Source organism: Phalacrocorax aristotelis, chromosome 1 (genome assembly GCF_949628215.1).
Source record: "Phalacrocorax aristotelis chromosome 1, bGulAri2.1, whole genome shotgun sequence".
NCBI lineage: Eukaryota > Metazoa > Chordata > Aves > Suliformes > Phalacrocoracidae > Phalacrocorax > Phalacrocorax aristotelis.
In genome coordinates, this window is record NC_134276.1 from 202,401,358 (window position 1) to 202,423,454 (window position 22,097).

Sequence of the window (22,097 nt, forward strand, 5' to 3'; positions counted from 1 at the left end):
ACTGAAACAAATTGGTCTGAAGATTATGATGTCAAATGCAGCATTTTAGAATTTCATGCAAGTTTACTATCTACTTAATGTTAATCTCATTTGTTTTTTCACCTGATTTTACATTTAATTTACTTAATAATTAGCGTTTGTAAAGTTGTTCTGTTACAACAGAAATATCAACCAGCTGCCTATCCACTTCAGAAGTATCAGTTCTCCCAAGAGACACCTCTTTCCTACAGTATATGAAGACAGATCACCTCAGTAAATACTGGTGGAAAGGGCTGAGCATAGGGCTTAATGAAACAAGTATCAATATTTTAATATTAATGAAAGTATTAGTAACAGAACCGTGTGCAAGAATTGCTGGCATGACATAATGACATCTATTCTATAGAACACAGGCAAAGGCCAGCTGCAGATAAGGAACAATAAGGAACAGTACCTCCATCAGTCAAGGAACAAAAAGACAGCTCAAGGTCAAAATTTTAGATATCTGAAGTCAAGTAAAACAAACTCTATCCAGAGTTCTTATTCTTACTTGCACTTACAAGTAAGCTTTACTGATGCTTGTGCTGTCCACGTGTCAGCAGTATTATTGAAGGAATGTCTTCAGCGTCTCAAAAGCATCACTTGAGTTACAATTACCAAAAGTAATTATAAGCCTGTGGTCAAAAAAGACCAAAGACAAAGAAATCAAGACGGTGGTTGTAACTCAGGATGAAGGTAACCTAGCAGAAATAGGTTCTATTTCAGTGTTATAATCTCATTTTTCCGAATGCTTCCCAACACTCCAGAAAACAATAAAGAAACAGAAAGAAATTTATTGCTTTTAATCACCCCAAAGTTTTAGACATGCAAAGGTATTGTAAAACACATACTCTTAGGTTGAAACCTCGAATATCAAATTAGTAGAGAATGTCAAGATTTCACCATTCAATTTAGAAAAACAGGCAAATCCTACCCAAACCCCAAACTCAGAACACAGATGGGAGATACGGACACAGTTATAACAAGTTACCAGATGTGGCACTGAATGGTGAGCATTACCAATTCAATTCATCATCCAAATAACTAACTTGCCAAGTTCCAGTCCTGAAGCCCCCGAAAGGCCGCCTGCCCTGCAAGCAGAGTGCCCGGCGGGCAGCCCAGGTCAGGCTCTGCTGCTGCAGGCACGCTGATGAGATTTTAAAGCTAGTTCATTTACTGCTCATACCACACAGTAGTTCCTGTGCCTCACAGAGCCTGCCAAACTGGCACTGCACAGAAATGATTTTCCATAGAGCTGTTAAAACCTTAAAATCACAATCAACCTCTTATTTCAATGAGAATTAAAGAGAGAACAAAATATTTATCCTTCTGAAATTTCCACTGAGTCAAAGGGAAAGTCAGGGGGGTTAAAAATAATTTTCTGAATTTGCTTTTTTTGTTGAGCCTGAGACAAAAAACTGTAAGGACAAGAGGTTTAAAATATAGATCAGTATTACCTGTATTAGCATACCTTTTTTAGCGCTTCCATGCTCTATTTAATTTCTAGTTACTGACATACATAAAAAGTTTATGTTTTAATAGTTCTACAATAACCTCTGCCCAACTTAACCTTCCATCTGAAGTACTGAACTGTTACATTCCATTTCTGTAACAGCAGTTTAGACACAAATACTACATTTTAACTATTGCCAGCAACTGTCTTTCTGCCATTACAGCTGAAATCTATCCAGACTAAAAATTTGAGATCTTGTGTTCATCATTTTAAACAGAGGACGGAAGTGTATTTTTTAAAAGGACCTTCTACCTGATTCCAGTAGGTGGCAATAGCTCTGCCCTAAAAAGCTCAGAGAACCTGGTGCTTCAGAAGGGGAATGAAGCACCACATCCCTGCCCACACACACTGTAATGGGGAGGCTCTGAATTAAATCAACCAACCGAGCTATCCAGAGAATGGTTCTTCTACTGTCAGCCCTAAAATTCACTGGAAATCATCAACGTTGTAACTGAAAATGGAGCCCCAAGGAGATTTAAATAATACTCTAAGACCACTTATAACAAGATAATTATTTCACGCCTGATTTGTGAGAGTGAGCACTTAACATAGAGTGTTGCTCTGCTTCAATTTGTGCATGTGGGTGCAAAACTTACACCAAATTTAAGGATTTTTGTAAAATACAGAAATGATAACCAGTTACGCTATCTCTTGTTTATGACATTTATAAACATCGTGTACCAAAGCCTTCATTTTCACTTGAAACTCAAAGTTTGGGATCTAGCAGTAGAAGAACTCAGCAGAAATCAAAGTAATCATCTATTTTCCATGGCCTCTGACAACTAAAAAGAACTTTACATAAATAAGTGCTTTTTAACAATAGTTCTTTTGCCAAGAAAATATGCTAAATGGGAACATACATAATCTGAATCACAGGTCTGAAGAACTAAATAATCATGCAGAGCCTCAAACTCATCTCTCATTACCATCCCTGCAAAGCTAATGTGACAGCTGTGGAAAGCTACAGACAAAAAGGAAGCCTATACATCCTACAAGCACAAAGAAATGCCTGAAGTGCTGCTGTTCAGAAGTACGGCCTGCCATCTGACAGACTGCCCATTTCCTAGCCTATACTGACCGATAATCTGAGTTAAAATAAGGTCATGACTTTAAATCAAATGAATCAATAATTCCAACGCATCTTGTGCCAGTGAAGGATTGATGTTACTGCCTCCATTCTTGAGGAAATGAACCACACACGCAGGCAGCACGTACAATAATTTATATGAATTAAACTCATCAAACATATTGAATTATTCAACAGTCCTAATGCAGAAATGTGTTAATTTATTTTCCCTGAAAAAGAAAAAAACTCCAAAAACTTCATCCTTTTGAGAAGGGAAGAGATCGCAATTTTACTATATCAGATGATGTGATTATTGAAGAGTTACTTATTATGGAATAAAGGTGTTTAAGATTGGATTAGGGACGCTGCTATGGGTGCAAGCTGCTGTACGGAGGTCTGAGTTTGACCCTGCTGAATGTTCTTGATCAAGAAAAACCCCAACCACGTGCATCTTTTAAAAATACTTTCCACTTGCAAAATGGAGAAAATTTCAACTTAGTAAATTCATTTCAGAGTGTAAAAACCTAAAGGAATCTGCTGAGACAATTTTCACTGAGGAGTTTTATTAAAATCTGCACTTCAGAGTCAACTGAACAAATGTGAAAAACAACTATCAGAAATATTTCCCTCTCAGAAAAAATATCCACATGCTCCCAAATATGAGTCAGTTCCTCTTGCTTTGGCCCCAAGGCAGAAGGGGAAATCCCCAGCTCTCTTCCAGCAGTAGCTCCCTGCACGCTCATGCCCTCTGGTGAAGCTTCCTCCTCTGCCCCTCGCTCCAATTCCCTTGGCCGAGGAGGATGCCGGGGCCATACTCTGCCCCTGCTGCGACACTGCCCTGGAAGAACCCCCCTGGTGAGGCATGGATGTCTTTCAATCTTTCCCTAAAAAGATGAGCAGCTGATGAAGCTAATTAGCAGCAGGCTCCTGTGGGCAATAAGAGACACTCTTCTCCAGTGTACATGTCGTAAGAGAGGGAGAAGAAAGCTGCAGGAATTATCCACATAATCTAAGCACGCTGACAAGAGACTGCCAATTCTCTCATATATGTTGGCATTTTTTCCCTTTGCTTTCCTATCTATTGCCTTTCTCAACTAACAGCAAACCTGCTTTTAAAACGGGAAACAAGATTTACTCTAGTCCCATCGCAACTGACCACAGAATGACTGAAATGAGCAGAAAGGCTCTTCCTTCAATAGGATGTAAATTCAAATTTCAGGATCTTCTTCCCTGGATCACTTTTAAATGATGAAGAGCACAAACTCAGTTTCTATTTAAATAACTGTAACACAATATTTCCTGACACAAACCACCCCTCCTTTTCCTTTTCCCTTTCCCCTTTCCTTTCCCATTTTAGCTCAAGGGACACTTTTGCTTTTCTATTCCAGTTACCGCAGTGCTATAGCATCTGAAGCAGTTGTTACAACAACTAACCCAAATAGCTGTCAGTGTCTGCCTCTTCATTGTTCTGTACCAGAACACCTTTTAAATAGTTACTTAGAGTAAGATCTCAAAGCAGTGTTTGGCAGCAAAGTGCAATACAAACGACCTGGTAGAGAACACCACAAACGACGTTTCAAACCAACCAGGCCTGCTTTAAAATCCTATTTTGTGCTGGGTGTCTCCAATAAGTAAATTTTGTCTTCAGCATATAAACTAAATGTTTCCAGAGTCAAAATACATTCGCTTCATAACAGGACTGACTAGGAGTATATTTTGTCCTTCCTTTCAGGCATCCAGACTTCACCATTGGAGCAGATATAATGAGTTAGAGCTATTAACAGTAATTCCTAAGCAATTACCCTAAAGGAATGTAAATAGTTTCAGTTTAGATTATAATGTTGGTCTGCTCATTATTTTAGACCTAAATTGCAAACACAATATACAAAGGACCTTAATTGGTCAAGCATTAGATTCAGTCAAAAAGAAAATAATACAAAATGGCTTTTCTCCCCCTTGAAAATGAATATGAAGAGACTGTATCTTCTGTTAAAGTTACAACAAAATTCCATCCTCAGTTTGAATTATTTAAGTACATATATAGATTTTACAGTATTCTTAAATGCTTAAAGAGATCTTATCATGGTTATCAGGCCCACCATGAAATAATGTCCTTTTAAAAGAACTTAAAAACCTGATGCCTCAAAGATTTGAGCAGGAAGAGTGGCTGAAAGAATCAGAACATTAAAATAGAAATTATTTTGCTACCTACTCCTGCATCACCAAGAGCACAGGCTTCACCTATAAGGACACAATATTTTGCATCTCTTTACCCTTCTGTTCTTCCTATTTGCTCTTACCAGTTAGTAGAGATGGCATTAAAATATGCATACAAGATTTATTAAGCTCCTCTTCCACCTCTCCAGCTCTCCAGAATCACACCAATCTGTGCAGCCATTAGACCATGATTACGCCACCTAATATCCTCCTCCCAGAAAAGACCTTGTGCCTTAGGTTTTAGGCTGACGAAGACTGTGATCAGCTCCCAGGTCTTTTTTTCATTTCTGCTTTCACACACCTCACTAACATGTATTAGATATCATTATGCTGAAGTACGTACTCCTAATCAAGCAGGACAAACAGCATTGCGTACTGTCACCCGGCTACTCCAGGTTTCCACACTTACTGGCAATGGTGAAGATAATCAGACCTGAATTATATTTGAATCTGCGTGTATTTTAGTTTTATTTCCTAAATGACCCTGGAGGGGGAAAGGGGGATTCTATGTTCTGGTTTCTACTGAAGTAATGAATATTTCAATCTAGTAAATTTTTAGCAGAAATAATTTTTCCTAAGACTATTGGTTATAATATCAGCTCTTCCGAGTGCTGCCAATATACATGCAGATGTAAATATTCTGTAGATACTGCTACCTTCCTGAATCATTTACTCCCTCTACTACCTTCCTACTTTGCAAATGTAAGAACTATAATCCTATGTATAATATTCATCTATCAATCTGAAGACCTAGTAAAAGAAATAGTGGTTTCTCCTCTAACTGCTGCTGAATTTAGCAGCACTTTTCAATGCAGGCCCTTGTAGAAAGATTCCAAATCAACACTTCAGCAATAAAATCTTCTACCGATAGCTCCTGCATGACAAAACAAGCAATGTTTACCCGGGGACAGAAGAGTACTTCATTCCTGGAAGGCTGCTGTGGTGCTAGCCTTTCTGTGGTAACAGGAAAGGTCTGTATACCCGTTCCCCATGACATACTGAAAATAGATTCTCAGTCTTTAAATGTGTGAATACATACATACATTTTTTTAGCATTAGAAAAGCAGTCACAGCAACTTTTACAAAAGTGCTTGTCACATTGAAAAAGCATCTTTATAAGACAGTGACTAGCAAAACAAGTGTAATGAACTTATTTATGTCTGTCTGTATTTACAAGAAGCAAAAGGAACTTGACATTTCTAGAAAATTCTAATGTTGCTACAAAGAAAAAGTATTCTCATCTTTTTAACAGTCTCATCTGCTATGCATTAGACAACAGGCAGCACTGTATGAATGTAAAGCTCCCCAGAATACTCCCGAGGCTGTGACAGACACCGGCATGTCCCCCGTTGGACGTAAACCAGGCTGTTGTCTGAGAACCCAGCTAATGAACTCTTACTTTTTTTTTTTTTTTAAAATCACTGGAATCTAGTTAGCATCCAGGCTCAAATGCTGAGGTCGTTAGGCACATTCCTGCCGTGGAAACTCTCCTGAAGCTGGGAACCAGGGTTTGACTGCCTGCCTGACCTGCTTCTTCACGTTGCCTGCGTAATTTAAACCCAGTTTTCAGGCACGCAGTGATATGTAACAGCATTATCGAGCATCTGTAAACAAGCCATTAATTTGACATCGAAGGAAGGAGCTCCAGAGACCACTGCACAGAGGAAAATGAAGAGCTTCCCAAATGCCGAGCTTTTTTTGCACTCGCCTTTGCAATGAATGCCCTTAGAGAGGGGAATGCTTCTTTATGTTGACAAATGCAGAATTCTCCATGAAGCATTAAACTCCTGCAGCAGGCAGATGTGCTTCTAATGAAGTTAATAAAAATGGCTGAAGAAAGCAAATCATTCAGCTTTTCTCCCTTTATAGATTTCTGTTCCCAATCGTCCTCCTCCAGGGAGCGTGGAGACCTGCCAGCTAATTTTGCGGACAGGATGGCTTCTAGGCTTGCCTCTGATCTGAGATGATGTTATTATTTCTTCATAACTGTTTACAGTATAAAGCCAACATCTTTCTCTCCAGAGGGAGATTGCTTAGAGTCACTCATGAGAGCCTTTTAGCTCACAGTGGTGGGCCTGCTGTGGTCTTGACAACATACTCATGTCAAGGTTAATGTCATGTCAAGGCATTATTAGTAGCTTCTTTCCTTGTGCGGTTATTCTTTCAACTTTAAGAATATTAATGCAATTTAAAGTTATTTCTCAAGCATTCTTGGATGGCCTTTATTGTTATTGCAATTACACAGACAGAAGTTTCAAGGTTTCTTAGAGTTCTGTGGGAGTAATTGCACTTGCGGGGAAAAACTAGAGTTCAGTTTGTGCTCTAAAAGCAGAGATCTGAAAGCAATAGCCTCCCCATTCAGTCCTGGCTGAGACACGGACACTGCCCATGACCTCTGTTGTGTCACCTGAGCTTCACGTTGGAACTTTCCCATTGCACCCCCATCTGTAAAAGTGAGATAATGCTTTTCATCAACTTCGTGGAGATTTTATAATTTGATGTCGAAGAGAACAGAACTGCAAGCCTTTCTGTGCTACTGCTAAATGCAAAACTTCTGTAAATCCTGGAGAGCAGAGTCCCAACACAGAACCCTCAGACCACACTGAGAGAGAAGACAGCTCTTCTTCTTTTTCTACAACGTGAATAATTTAAGAATATTCTTGCTCACTGTCTTGAAACCATACTTTATATGCTCCTGGGCAGAGCCAGAGGCAGCAACATTTGCATGTCCGCAGTTGTTTTGTTAAATGGCTCGGTAATACCAAGGGCAGCAAAGCACCTGACTGTGCTGGTGCCCTGGGCAAGACACTTCTCTCTGTGTTATTCCAATACCAGAGTCAGGCTTATGTAACTGGTTAAATAAATAAAAAAGTAAATCTATATTCTTTGTCTCACAATTATGATTTTACAAGTGTACCTGTCACGCACTACCCATGCTGCTTCAAGGCTTGACTTGGACTTGGTCAGATTTATTCTTACATGGTCTCCCTCCCCCAGGGCCACTGCTGGCCAGAGAGTTCCCTATATTCAAAAGAACCAAAATGCTATATATTCTTCTTGAAAAACATCCGGACACTCTAATTGTCTCCCTAGGTTTCTATGACAACCACAGCAACATAAACAGCCTTGCTGGCAGCCACAGGAGGCTGAAGCCTCTGCTCTCTTCCCTCCCTTCCCAGACCTTCTCAGTTTAGAGCATACTGTAACTTAATAAATACGATTAACAATAAACATAGAGGTGGCCTCTAGTACACCAGGCTGGCACTAGGGAAACTTCCTGCAAATAAAAATACATTACAGTGCTTTATGATAACAGTCAAAACATTGCCTGTTACATCAGTGTTATGGAGGTACCCTGGGATCAACTGCGAAGAACAGTGCAAAACTATAAATATATAAACAGGAGGGTCTTCTATGTCAGCTTGCGTGGTTGCAGAGAAGCTTTAAAAAATATGACAAGGCCTCCTCTGTTTGTGCCTCTAAGCACCTCTCACCTTGCTGGTAGGTTACACATCAGGAATAGATAAGCCCCTGAGAGAACGTCAGGATGGTTGGGGTAAAGACAGCTGCAGAGCTATGTGGCTGCGCACACGTCATGTGATGAGACTGTAGGCACCTCTCCGTGGCTGCAGCTCCCAGCTTTCCAGCAGGAAAATCATAAACAAAATGTGATTGCAGGAGCAGTGAAATGCTCTGCACGGCACCGGCAATCTGAGCCCAGCAGAAGCCGCTTCTCTGAACCTCCTGCATCGAGCAAAGTAGTCAGAGCTGTTGCTTTTGCTAACACCCAGGCAACTGAGGTCCAATGTATCCCAGACAAATAGCTCAGGTCTTCCTTCTCTCCTGAGCAAAATTAATAGCAAACTAAATTTTCCATATGAGGCCAGTGTAACTCTGGAGGTTTTAAGCCATTTAAACCCATTCAGCCAATACTGGATGGCATGAAGCCATCAGGATACCAGGAGCTATAAAGAGGCTGCATGAGAAATCATGGTTATCAGCTGTACATAGATCACAAAATCATCTTTCAAATTATTAAAACAGTTTCTGATCGTAAAAATGCCATGTATTTTTAAAATAACTGCCACTGAACGTCTAGCTTGTGACAAAGCAGCTTTGTGCAATGAAGGGATGCAATTTCAAGCATCAGCACAGACGTAATTTCTTCACCAGTGCTGATAGTTTGTCTTATGCACTTGTTCTCCCTATGCTGCCAGAAAGATACAGACAACTCCTGCTGCTCTGAGACACAACTGGGGATGTCACCACCCTGTTTCACTGCAGCTATCTTCTTGCTCGGTGGGACCGACTGCTATAAAGCATGCTCAGGATTTGAGGAAGCAGAGTTGGGGGCGGTACGTAATGTGAACCCTTGGAAGCCATTACCTATGGGGATTGCCTCTGGACCAGTATGCAGAAATTTAAGTAACTGAGGAGGAGGAGGAGGTTGCTTGCCTGTTCCACAGGGCTTGGAAGGCACAGAAGGTGCCACCTGACATTTCACAGCTTTAAGGACCAGTTTTTAGAAAACTGCCTGATTATACAGACCAGGTGGAGACAAGATTAGAAATTAATGAAATAAATGAAATAATAATGAAATTAATGAAATAAACACTAGCAATAGGGATGTATGTACAATCTTTGGAAAAAGAAATGTAGAATTTAATTGGTTTTCTTTCTTAAGGCAGAACTTTCACTCTAATAACTATCAGTATAACATTACAATGGTTCAGTTTTCGCTTGAAAGATTTTGAAAAGGGTCCTTATACTATGGAATTATTGTACAATACGAAAATACTGTATTTTGCAATATGCAAAGGAAATATTTCTCCTTTCCTACCTAATTTGCTCCAATAGGCTGTACAACAAGGAAGGTTACGTGAGAGTAAATATGGAAGGATTAGTGATGCCCACATTTACTACATGTTGTACAATAACACTGCCTAATAAATGAAATTTGATTTTATCTATCAACTATTCGTAACTAGTTTGTTTCCATTTATATCTTCCTGCATGTTAGCATGATTTTGCTAACTGCAGACGTACTACTTAGAACTACACCATAGGTGAGATGCACGCTGACTTGGAATACAAAGACAGATCTGTTAATTTACAAATATGAGAGTCCAAGTGCTAGAAAGCATACCAGGATATTAGGTAACATGCAAAATATGCTGTATAATGTGCCATTGAAAACAGTCACAGAAAAAGCAAGAGGGATGAGATTTTGTAGTTTTCACAGTTATTTATTAATAAAAAGCAATAGCCCCAGAATGATCACAGTGCTTTTAAATTAGTTCTACAAAGGATATAAGCTGCCCTATTCTACTAGGCATAACATTCTAGTAGTACTGAAGTCAAAAGGAGGGCAATTTTAGAGTCATTTTATAGTAATGATTTTACAATTAGTAAATATTTTCATACCTTCTAACCTTTGTCTATGACTCACTGCCACTAAGGCACTTGGTTTTAACTTCTGAGAAATATTCATGAAAGTTAACAAAAAACCAAAAACAAACAAAAAAAACCCACCAAAACCAAAAAAGCAGCCCAAACCACCACACGAACCTCTGCATATTTCCCAAGTATGTTTATGGCATGTGGGTGGCACAGATGAATTATGGTGAGGATGTTTTATCAGCAGTAATTACACATTTTATCAGCAGTAATTATATAATTGCCTTGTGGCACTGAACCGTTCTAAGCTGTAATCCGAGCCCTAATCATTATTAAAGTATTGATAAAGCTTTTACAGGACGGTGTTCCAACTCATAAAGTCATTTCTGAAGAACAGTCAATACTTCAGAAAACCTGAAGGTTGCTGTGAATTTCACAGGGAATCTTTGTGCTGCTTAAGAAAAAGAGGTGTGATGTATTGTGTAGTTGCATCGGGACTTTTCTATGAACGGACACATTTTTATACCTTAAGTGCAACATATGGCATGATGCTGCTTTTAAGCAGAGGAACACACAAATCTGTTGCCACAAACCGTACTTTTGACAATTCGAACCTTTAATATTTTCATAATTTTAGACCATTCAGCTGAGCAACTGGCGTTTCTTTAGTAGGCCAACATTAAAAGTGTGGTTTAATTAAAGAATTTAAAAAGAAAATTAATTCAGAGGACTTTAAGTGTGTACCTAGGAATTATGCCCCTCAGATGAATAAAGACATCAGGGAAAAGTAATTTCCCTAATTGCTTGTGTACTTTTGCCATACTTTCTAAGCGGCAGACTACACCAGACTGGCTGCACCCATCAGGGTCAAGGCTTTATTTATAACAGTTGTTAGAAAGTAATTGCCCATTTTTGACAATGCAAAGTTATTTTTTTCTTCAAGAACATCCCAAGAGTGACATTTTATGTAAAAGCAAAATTGTTCTCAATAGCATAAAATACACCATCAGCAGAGCAGAAGACCAGAAAATATTGAAAACTGACTTACCTGCCCCACGCTGCTTTAATTGTAGAATCTTTATCAACAGGAATGCATGAGGACTCAACAACACTTGATTTATTCAATTTGTAGCAGAGACCACAGTCTGGATCTAACATACATCCATTACAATAACTGAAAGAGAAAGAAATAAATACTTAAGCAACACTTTATTCATTTGTACATGTCAAAACCAGTAGCATCTCCTAGTCAGTCTTGGGATGCACATAGTCAACTTGTCAGTGTTGGAGACAAGATAACAGAAACTGCCCCAAAACTAATACAGATTGCTTTTATCTTCTTCTGTACCACGTTCTGGTACAGTTGCATATCTCCTAGTGACATCCGATCAGACTGTAGGAGAATTCACTCATGGAATGAATTTTAATTAAAAAAAGACAGATTGGGATTGAAAAGAAAAGATCATTCATCATACCTAATAACCAAACTAGGATTTGGGCACATACAGGTGTGGGCGTCAGTCCGAGATCACGACACCATGTGTCTCCATGTGGGGACATGGCATGTGAGTTCCCACTGTATTCGATGGATGGACTCAATATGTCAATGGAGCCTATTCACATAAAGGCATCTAGTGCCCAGAAATAACCCGCCTGCCCTTCACCTGCCGCTGCAGAGTGTGCAGCGCTCTTGCAGATCATTCCCATGCATCACACTTCCCAGCTCCATACAGGAATCTCTGATTTCCTTGGTAGACTCAAAGAGCAAGAGATGCTTACATTTAGGCAAAATTTCCTCAATGCAATCTTGCAAGCTATCCGAGTGACTAGACAGTGAAACTGTTCTCTGGACTATTCTGGTCGCACTGAGCACATCCCCGCTGACTACAGGGAGCCTAGACACCAAGCTCCCTACAGACACCTCACTTAGGTGTGAGTCTGGAACCTGCCTATGAGAACAGAGTGGATTTGGGCACGTGAGCTATGAAGGCATTCCAAAACCCTTCATGCAGAGCAAGTTACTTGCAAGCTTCTGGCACGAGCTCCCCCAGATCTTGCAAACGCTCAAGATTATTGCTGCTGTGGTTAAACTACCCAGCCGTTTATCTTCCCCAGAAGCCATCTCAGATGCAGAGATATATCCTCATCAGTGAAGCCTCTGATATATTCTAAAGGATAACTTTAGGAGTTAAAAATAGGAGAATGAAAAACCATAAAACATGGAGTAAGCCTGGAAATTAGAAATTAAAATTAAACTTTGAAATGTAACATCTGTAAATATAGAATTAAGGTGACCAAAATAGCTCCGACATATAACCCTGTAACAACAAAACCAAGGAAATAATCCTTTCTCAGTATGTATCTTTATCATAACAATGACTTAGTGAATGAAGAAATAATCTGCTTAAACTACTATACTGTTACAAGAAAAAAGTAAAAGTAACTGTATAACAAAGTCCCAAGAAACTAAATCAATAAAGCAGGTTATATGGATTTAAAATGTCTGAAAGTACATGTTTAAAATCTAGTTATTTAAACTTTTCTTACTATGATGTTTCCAAAAGAGTTATAATAAGGTCAATTCATATAGGTAGCTGGCAAAGAGAGGGCTGGGAAAGTGTTAGAAACAATGAATTAATTTCCATTTTTCTACTTCTCCCAATTTCAGAAATTTGTGCTCTTTGTTATCGTGTGCTTTCTAAATTATCAAATTAGTGCGGAATTTCCATGTTGTCTACTTATTAGAAAATAAACCTACTTTTAAGCAGACCTTCCTCTTGCTTAACTGATAGGTCAAATTTAGGTTTGAACAGGTTTTGTTTTTTTTTACATTAGGAAAGCTGCATTAAACCAGCTCTTTAGACAGAGGTATAAACCACAGAAAACATTTTTACAATGGAGATGAAACTAAACGTTCAGGTAGAAGTCAATCATCTAACTGTAGTAAACATTGCTTCTCTTGCAAAGATAAATGAGAAAATTATATCTCTACAATTATCAGTTATGAAAGGAAAGGATGATTCCAATATTACATCAGCAAGACTCAGTTATGTTTTGTTAATCAATATTAGAACAGCAATGGGCAGCAACCAATTCAGCTGACAGGAACCGCAGACTGTAGATGAATAAAAACATTTTCATAAATCACAAGTGTGTTTCAGTATATAGTAATCATATTAAAAATTAACTAAAAATTATAGCATATTCTAGTGAAAAGAATCCTATGATATCAAACAGGATGCTGATATATGATTTTCAAATTGTAGACCATCTTCCACTCAAATTATGCTGTACATCAAAGTACCTTTCAACAACATGAATTTCTAAAAAGACCCAGGGTACTAGCACATCCAGCACTGCAGCCTGGCACAGAAAGCAGACATTTCCAAATACTACATGCTATCAAGTGCAGCAGTGGATTTTCAAGTCAACTATATGCAAATTATATTCAATGTGAACACCATGTGCTAAATTTAACACATTACAGTGGTCTTTCTCTTCAGAAAATTTCAGGATTCAAGATTTCTGTGTATTTATTCTTTTTAGGTTTTACTTTAAGCAAAAATATAGTCAAATACCCAACATCAGCCAGAACATCAGTAGGACACAGGAACGCAGAGGAATGACAATTAGACATGGCGATGAGTATCATCTTTATAGTGTAGCCAGCAGAGGACAGGACGAGGACTGGACGCTCCATCATTTCCCTCAGTGCCCTCAAAAAATCAGTGCATGAGATGAATGACAGAACTGAACTGAGCATTGTCTGTTCTGTCCTACGGGGCTCACTCTACAGACAACTCCACATAACCTCAGATGGCATTGGGTATCAGTACCCAGTCAGTAGGGAAGCAGAAGGTGTCTTATTTATTCCTCCCTGCCAATCCAGCAGTCCAGAAAAATCTTAAGAAATTTGACTGATTCCAGTATCCATCTACATGGCTGTTAGTTCAGCTGTTCCTCGGGCTTTATCGGGTATGCACAACTGTGTCTTCTAGTTGCCATTCAATGTAATAAAGGCTGCTGGATTTTGTGTCATGCCAAATGTCAGAGGTTATAGTTACTCATAACAGTTTAAATAATTTAAAATTATTTTCCACAGTTTTTTCTGAAGCTTGTCTTTCAGATTGAAAAGTTAAATGACAAGTACTTATAAACCCTTTACCTTTCAGTTAGGATTTGCTGTCTTTAGCTATATAGGGAGTTCTTGCAATCAGGCTTTGACTTCAGGTTTTAGAGACAAGACCAATTTATGTCTGAGGAAACCCAGAAATTCAATATACAAGACTTAAAGCCCTCTAAAATCTAACTCCCAGCAGACTTAGAGTAGGTGGTTGCTGTTCAGACCATCTAACATTCTTCTGTGCCCCATTTTCTCATGGATATAAAATTTTTATGTTGACTTTGATGAGTTAGATAGTCATCGCCTTTTCCAAGATTAAGATAAATGTTTTCTTCCTCCAAAATTACAACATATATACATTACAACTCTTTCATAACACAGTAAAGAAATATGTACCAGTTAATAAAGACTAAGCATGAAATAAGCACGGAAGATTTTTTTAAAAAGCAGCAATTTAAAAACCACCCAAAAAATCATGTGCTGAGGCTGTTTACTCTAAATTTCTCTCTCAAAAATGGAAATAAACTATATAGTAGTTTCAGGTTTAAGTTTTTCTTCACTCAAGCCCCATTACTGTTGGCTAAACGAAAATATTTAAACAATTTGAAGTTGAGCATGTATTCACATGCTTATCGTGATGAAAATAAATTAAGACACAAAATCATCTGGAAAAGAAATGCACAGTTTAATACTTATTGACATGTAACTATCTATTACAGATCTCCTTCCTGTCCTCAAACAGACCTTCTTACCAGCCCTACCCAGATATACGCAAATATACGTCAGAGTACAAATCTATAAAAATACTGATACTTCTTCAAATCTATATCACAGATCAGTTATAGCCTTGAAAGCTCTGTACCTGAATACTCCAGGATGTCTCTGTTAAAAAGGAAATTTGCATCCAATTATAAATGGGAGATAGGTTTCCTGTACTTTATCATGAAATATTTATATCTGTGCTAAGGTTGTGAGCCAGTGTCTTGGAAACAGGTTCCTCTGTGAAGAGCCAGTTGAACATTCCTAGGCAGGCTGGTTCTCAGAGACTGACAGCTCATCAAGACTGAAATACCTGAGAGAGATTATTTGATTTTGATGAAACCAGGCAACATTACAGCAGAAAGGTTTTACAACGTGCCTAGTTCCCTCCCTGCTTACCAGCTGGGCTCCTAGGCAACCCAGCAAGAAGGCAAGCGTCTAGACTTCAGATGCTTCAGCCTATGTAGCAGAATAACAACTACTAGGAATGTGAGGCTCCAGAAGTCCAAAGACGCACAGCTTCTTTGCAGCTCAGTGCCATGAAGTTTACAAAACAAAAGTCTCGGCAGCCTGGCCCCTCAGTTTATTGGGAACTGCCATGGCATGGGATTTCAGGGTTCCTGCCTCATTGTCAGACTGCGTTTACTGACAAGCTGATGGACTGTTAGGAGACTAGATATCCTCAAACCTGCAATTCCCAACTCTAATTCTGCCAGCTCAGTCAAGACTTCCATGCTCTTATGTCCCCCTATTCTGACCAAGTGGGAATATCTGACGTCTAGAAAGCCTGACGGCACTAACTTCAGGGTCCCTTGCTAGCAATTTCTTGCCAGCCTGAGTACCACCAGCTTTCAGGATGCTCTGGTCTGGAGCAACCTGCCCGATGAGGTTACAGGTTGATCGCAAAAGTCACAATTCCTTCCTCTTTCACAGAGAATTTAAACTATATAGAATTATTATTAATTGGCTACCTGTGCACATTTTTCTTGATACCAAAATCACTGGGTTTTTTCTTCTTAAAAGTGTAGTTTACTACCATCTAGTGCAGTCTCTAAAAAGACTGAATAAAGTGACCCTCCAGATGCCAGTGAAAAATTCACAATTGCTTCTTCCCCTGCTTTTTCCCAACTGCATAGAATACTCCATATTTATATTTGGTTTGTCATATTTTGTGCTTTAAATTTGTAAAACGACCTTGTAAGTAATGACTTTCCCACAATTCTCAGGAGTCTCTTAATTTGAGCTGCAAATTGTACCTTGCCACTTTTTGTTGAGTGATTTAGCAGTAAAAGACCTTTGCCTAGTGCCCTTGCTCTGCAAGCGCTGTTTTTTTGTCAGATTATTTTGTCCTTTTCAAGCTGAATCTCAATTTCTGAATTGTTCATTTAAAAACATTTAATGAATTTTCACTTTTGCTACATTTTAAGGAACTTTCAACTTTGCCTTCCATATTCTGTTATCCAATTATAAAACTATATTAATATGTTACTATTATGCAGCTACAGAAATACAAACTCAGCTTGATAATGTATTATGGACTGTCTAGTTCTTTTCCAGAACGTAACACCTGATTTCACAATATTCTACTACATGGGTAGCATGAACAGCCTCTCAGGGGATCAAAATGTCCACAAATACAGACATTTCTTGGAGATGGACTCTTTCTACCTGTTTTGGATTCATCAGTCTCACTGAGCACACGCTGCACCATCAGCCCTTGTAAGTGAAGTAGTTATGTGTGAAAATATGATATGCTCGCAACATGCAAGACATGTTGCTAATGCCCTGTCTTCAGAGAATAAATTCCATCATTGTGAGCTTGTTGAACCCGCTGCTTCAGCTCTGCATGATGCAAGTATTCATATTCCTGAACAAGGTTTCCCTCACAGAACTGTAGGAACAATTTAAAAAAAAAATCTCAGGCAGGAAAGGCTTGATGTAGGGACTGGAGGGTCTTGCAGTTTCTGCTGAGGATTAGCACATACCCCCCAAAGAGGATGTAAGCTGCAAATCACCACAGGCTGGAAAGGAACGTCACTTGGATTGTGCTGCTTTCTATTCTTTCCAGCTTGCTGTTTGCCATACTGGAGACATGATCCTAGGCCAGGTACATCTTTCATCCTACCTGGCATGCCCTGTTTGCTCTCAGGATTGGTTATGCATACATTCCTCTACCTCCCTTAGCATGTGGTGTAGTTGCTTTCCAGATCCATATAGAAAAACAACAGACTGGAATCAAGCTTTCCCTGCTTCTGTGCTTGAATTCTCCTATCTACAGCCAGAGAATGCCTCTTCCTCTAGCCCCAAGTGAAAGAAGATGGCCAAGACAGCTGAGCTGAGTATCACTGGTCAGAGCATGCCTACCCAACTGGACTCAACAAGGGACACAAGCAACTGATGAATCCAAACAAGAAAAACAGCCCAGATATTTAACTCAAAAATATAAGGACTTTTGGACAAATACTGCCGTAGATTTATTAGCTCTGTTGACACATGAGGACATCGGTGCATTTAGCTTTCAGCCAGCTACAAAATTAAAGAGCTTAGGGGTTTTTTGGTAAATGGCTGGCTTCATTTTTTTACAGACTCATTTTTGTTAGGTACTAGTACCTTGTTTAAAACTGCCTGATGCTTGTGTCTGAGGTCTTGTGCTGTTTGCACATCAGGCATGAAATCAAGCACTTCATTATACTTCCGATGATTCCTGTGTTGCTTCAAAAAGCTAACCATTAAATTCTGATTAAATATCACTGGCCAAGAATATAGAGGATGCTTTAAGTAGTTAAAATGCATGGTAACTGCAAGATACCACTTCAAGCTGTTGTATCTGGCACACAGAAAATACAATATTTAACAAAGAATGAGGAAAACCCACTCAGACTTCAAGAGCACTTTCCCGTGATAATAGGAGACCAAACAACAGGAGTTTCTTTGCCGTGGTCTGCTGGCAGTCTGTTATGTAACACATGTATCCACTCAATGATGTCCATAAGAAAAAGCTACCACTCATAATCACAGTACTGTAACTTACCATGCATCTACTCCAACAGATATAAATCACAGCTACATTCAAGTATGATCAACCCTTCCTCATCTTCAAATCAGGCTCTCACTCCATCTAGTCCATTAAGACTGTTCTTCACTGACTCCTTCCTAGGTAAGTTCCAGACCAGTACTGAATCCTTATCCTTGATATGCCAGCCACATATAAATACATTATATCTCTTCAGACTTTCCTTAAGGCCTCTCTTTCAGAGACTCACATGCCTCAACTAAGCAACTCAATTTATATAAACTCAGAACAACTGTTTTCAGCTTCTTGGTGTTTACTACCTCTGCTTTAGACCTGAAGATGACCCCGATGGCTCATCCATTCCTCCTACATATCATAGTCCTATAAAGGAAGCTACTTTCTACAAGGCTTGCTTTGCTTACGTTCTAAGACGATCATGGCTACACCACTGCTACTATAAGCACCTTAAGAGCAGACTGCTGAAATGCTGACACCACATGAAAAGTGTCCTGATGTACTCACACATAGGTATCAATTCCCTCTTGCCTTCGATGATCTTTTTTTTTTCTGAGTTTACACAGCCCCCAGCACAACACCTTCCTGATTTATGCCTGGAACTGAGCAACACAGACAATAAATAACAGAAACAACTGACTGACATGTACCTTCATTTTGAGCATAACAACAGTCTCTGTAGAATACTTTGCTTTTAAAACTACTCTTCCAAAGAGACCCTACACAAACATACTATATTCCCAGCTTCTGGGCAGATCAGATACAAGCCTTGGTCAAACTTGATTAAAATCATCCTTGTGTGACTAAAACTCACAGACCATAGAAAATATAACACCATCACTTTGGAAGATTTTACAAAATAACTGTTGGAATAATCTCCCCAGGGAAGTGGTTAACTTGGCCACATTGGACACGTTCAAGATTCAGCTGGGCAGGGCGCTGGGCCATCTTGTCTAGTCTGTGCTCCTCCTAGAAAGGTCGGACTAGATGATCCCTGAGGTCCCTTCCAACCTGGGATTCTGTGAAAATAATTCCCTAAGCATTGTTGCAGTTTTTGTTAAATGGCAAAGTCTGAGAAGTATTAGCAGAGATGTGAAGTGTTAATAGCTTGCTATATGAATATCACATTGTTCCCTCAGTAATGCAGAGTTTGATTCAAAGACAAAGTAAGTGGAAATGTTAACAATGGTGACAAGGTCTGCATTACACTCACAGACATTACAGTTCAGGTAACACTTTTCAGATCTTCGTGTTTAAATTGATGAGAGGAGTTCTTCCTCATTCACATTAAAGATGCTTAGTATATGGAACTGGTGTATTCCTTCCTTCCCTTCTGATTTTTCAATTCAATTACAAGTTTTGATTGATAGGAGCAACATGCCAGCAGATGAAAAATTATTACCAAGTGATATATCCTTATATTATCATATTATCTCCTTAATAAATTTCAAGACTCTGTTGAGGTCATTTTGCAGTTCTACAACATAAACTGTGAATCTGAATTTTAATTACATTTCATAAGAGCTGGCAAAAGCATTCTCAAACATGTTTATCTCTTTACATACTCATAATTTTCTGACCTTGATTGCAGAAGCACATTACTATATTTACTATTGCAATTCTCAGTTATCAGAATGAACAGTACTTCAGTCACTTTGCCATTAGAAACATAAAAAGAGAATCATATTTTTAAAAAATTCTAGTTCTGTGATACAGTGACATTATGAAAAATACTGATGTCTAGTTTGCAGGTAAATTCCATTGTCAATGGATTAACAAAATGAAGTACAATAGCTAATATACTTGCTATATGTATCCTAAGGCTATTAAATACAATAAAACCAGCTTCAGTTACTAGGTTAGCTGTGTTTTTCAGGGCTGATCCCAATTATATACCTTTGCTGAATTCATAAAGAAAATATGTATTTCTGCCTATTAGCTGTCTTGTAAAATTGCTATGTAAGACTACCAAATATTGGTGCCTTCATCTCAGTGGTATGTGATTTGTACAGTGAGCTTAGGAACATTAACCACGTGAGAGTGACTAATTCAATGATGAACAACAGAGCCTTTGTGTGTTCAGCACAGCTGGCACTGGCTATATTATTTCAATCAAACTCTGAAGACAATCAGTTTGGGAAGGAACCTGAGAAAGTTCTTGTCCACAAGTATCACTTCCCTGGGATATGAGCCTCAGGGTTAACTTAAGCTTAACACAAAAGTTACCATTTTCATATAGCTGCCAAGGTGAAAAATATTGCTTAAGCAGAACAAGTTCTCATTACGTCTTCTAGAGCTGACCAAGTCTCAAGAACTGCAGCAAGAGAGATAGAGACATGAATGAGAGAAAGAGACCAAGAATATAGGGCAACAGAACAGTCATTTTCCAGAAATGGGTGAATGTCCCAGAGAAAGGTAGAGTGGGATGGTCACACCTTTGATTCTTTAAAGACTGGGAAAAGGCAGTAGGGTAGCTAGTGCATATACCCTAACCATGACCTCCTTCCAGAACTAGGGAAGTCCCTAGTAAAAATGGGAACATGCTTATAGAGTTTTGAGTAGTCAGAATGATAATAGGGAAGGCTAGCTTATCTTTTAATTTTTAACATTACAAATTTTGGGGCAATGTTGTTTTGTACTCCTATATTTACCTGTGAGCTTCTCTTTGGCCTTGATAAGTAACAGCTCACAGCTCCTGAAGAGATTAAGATCAAAGAAGAGAAGTGGTCACACTGCAAACATCTACGCAACCTTACATAGGTTGAGTGTGAAAATGGAGTTTGACTCAAGGATGGCACACAGACGAGCATTCATCTTGCCTTTCCTCAGTAAGACACCCACCCACTTCCATCTGTGAGGAGGCAAAGAGAATTTCCATGTTCACGGTGACCTGCTCAGTTTGCATTATTTCCATGACATTTGTGAATGAGGATTACATTCAATTTTTTTCACTGATTTACAGATCACTTTTTGGCCGTTGATCAACTATGATATCATATACCTCTACACCAAATGAAAATATTTTACTTGATATTTGCAGCCCATCTTACTGGTTTGTTTTCTGCAAGCACACACAGGTAACCTGAACCTCTCTCTGCACTGCACAGCTCTTTCAGAATGTAGCATTCATGGTGCTTTTTTGAATCAGGACAGTGACTGTGTTCTTTATCTGCTAGCCTGTTCTCTCTTGTTATCCTAGCAGCGGGAATTATCTGTGCGAAGGAATATGGATCTAAGGGAACAACAAACAGACTGCCATTAGGTTGCTTCATTTTACTTTGATTGGATATCTTATTTGTAACTGACTATGGTAACATTTGCTACCCTACATGGTGGCTATCTATACAGCTCCTTTATTGCCATTATTCTTGGAGTAGCACAGAAAATATGCAAGAATGGCATTATGCAGAGTAGATTTTTACTTCCAAGTGCTCAGGTTTGAGAACCCCTTTGACCCAGCTCCATAACTGCCATGGGGAATACCTTCAGAGCCAAAAGGGACAGAGAGGCGAGCCCCACAAAATACAGCCCAGCCTTTAGATTTCCTTTGGTTTGCAGTCTCAACCTCCTCTTCCTTCCAAGACGATGCATGTTGTGATGAAGTTCTTCTAACCCTAGTGGAATGGTGAAGAAAACATCTACTTTCTCATGACAAAAACATTTTTTTAAATTTCATTCAGCTTATTGATCATGTGCACAGAAAGCAGGCATACCCATATCTTGAACAGCCACTTTTCCAAGTCAAATATAATGTATGCTTGTATGTCATCCCCTGCAGAAATGATTTAAAGGAATAAATTAACATATATTCTCTATGTGTAGCTACAACAGCTTGGCAGAAAGGCATGCTAAAACTAAATTCCTCTGGAGACATCACTGGAGACAAAACATTTAAAATGTTTTTCTTCCCTTGATCCATGCCGAAAGCAAACAACGTTTCTTGCACTTACTGCTCCCTTTGCTGAAGACACCTGGA

The 22,097-nt window shown here is 38.9% G+C and overlaps 1 protein-coding gene across 1 annotated transcript in view; it reads right to left on the reverse strand.

Annotated features, from left to right (window-relative positions):
- SLC2A13 (solute carrier family 2 member 13) overlaps positions 1-22,097 on the reverse strand; it is a 164,300-nt gene that overhangs the window by 15,328 nt on the left and 126,875 nt on the right. Inside the window, exon 7 of the mRNA XM_075081344.1 lies at positions 11,260-11,385. Coding sequence (XP_074937445.1) covers positions 11,260-11,385 — 126 coding nt within the window. The remainder of the gene's footprint in view (positions 1-11,259; positions 11,386-22,097) is intronic.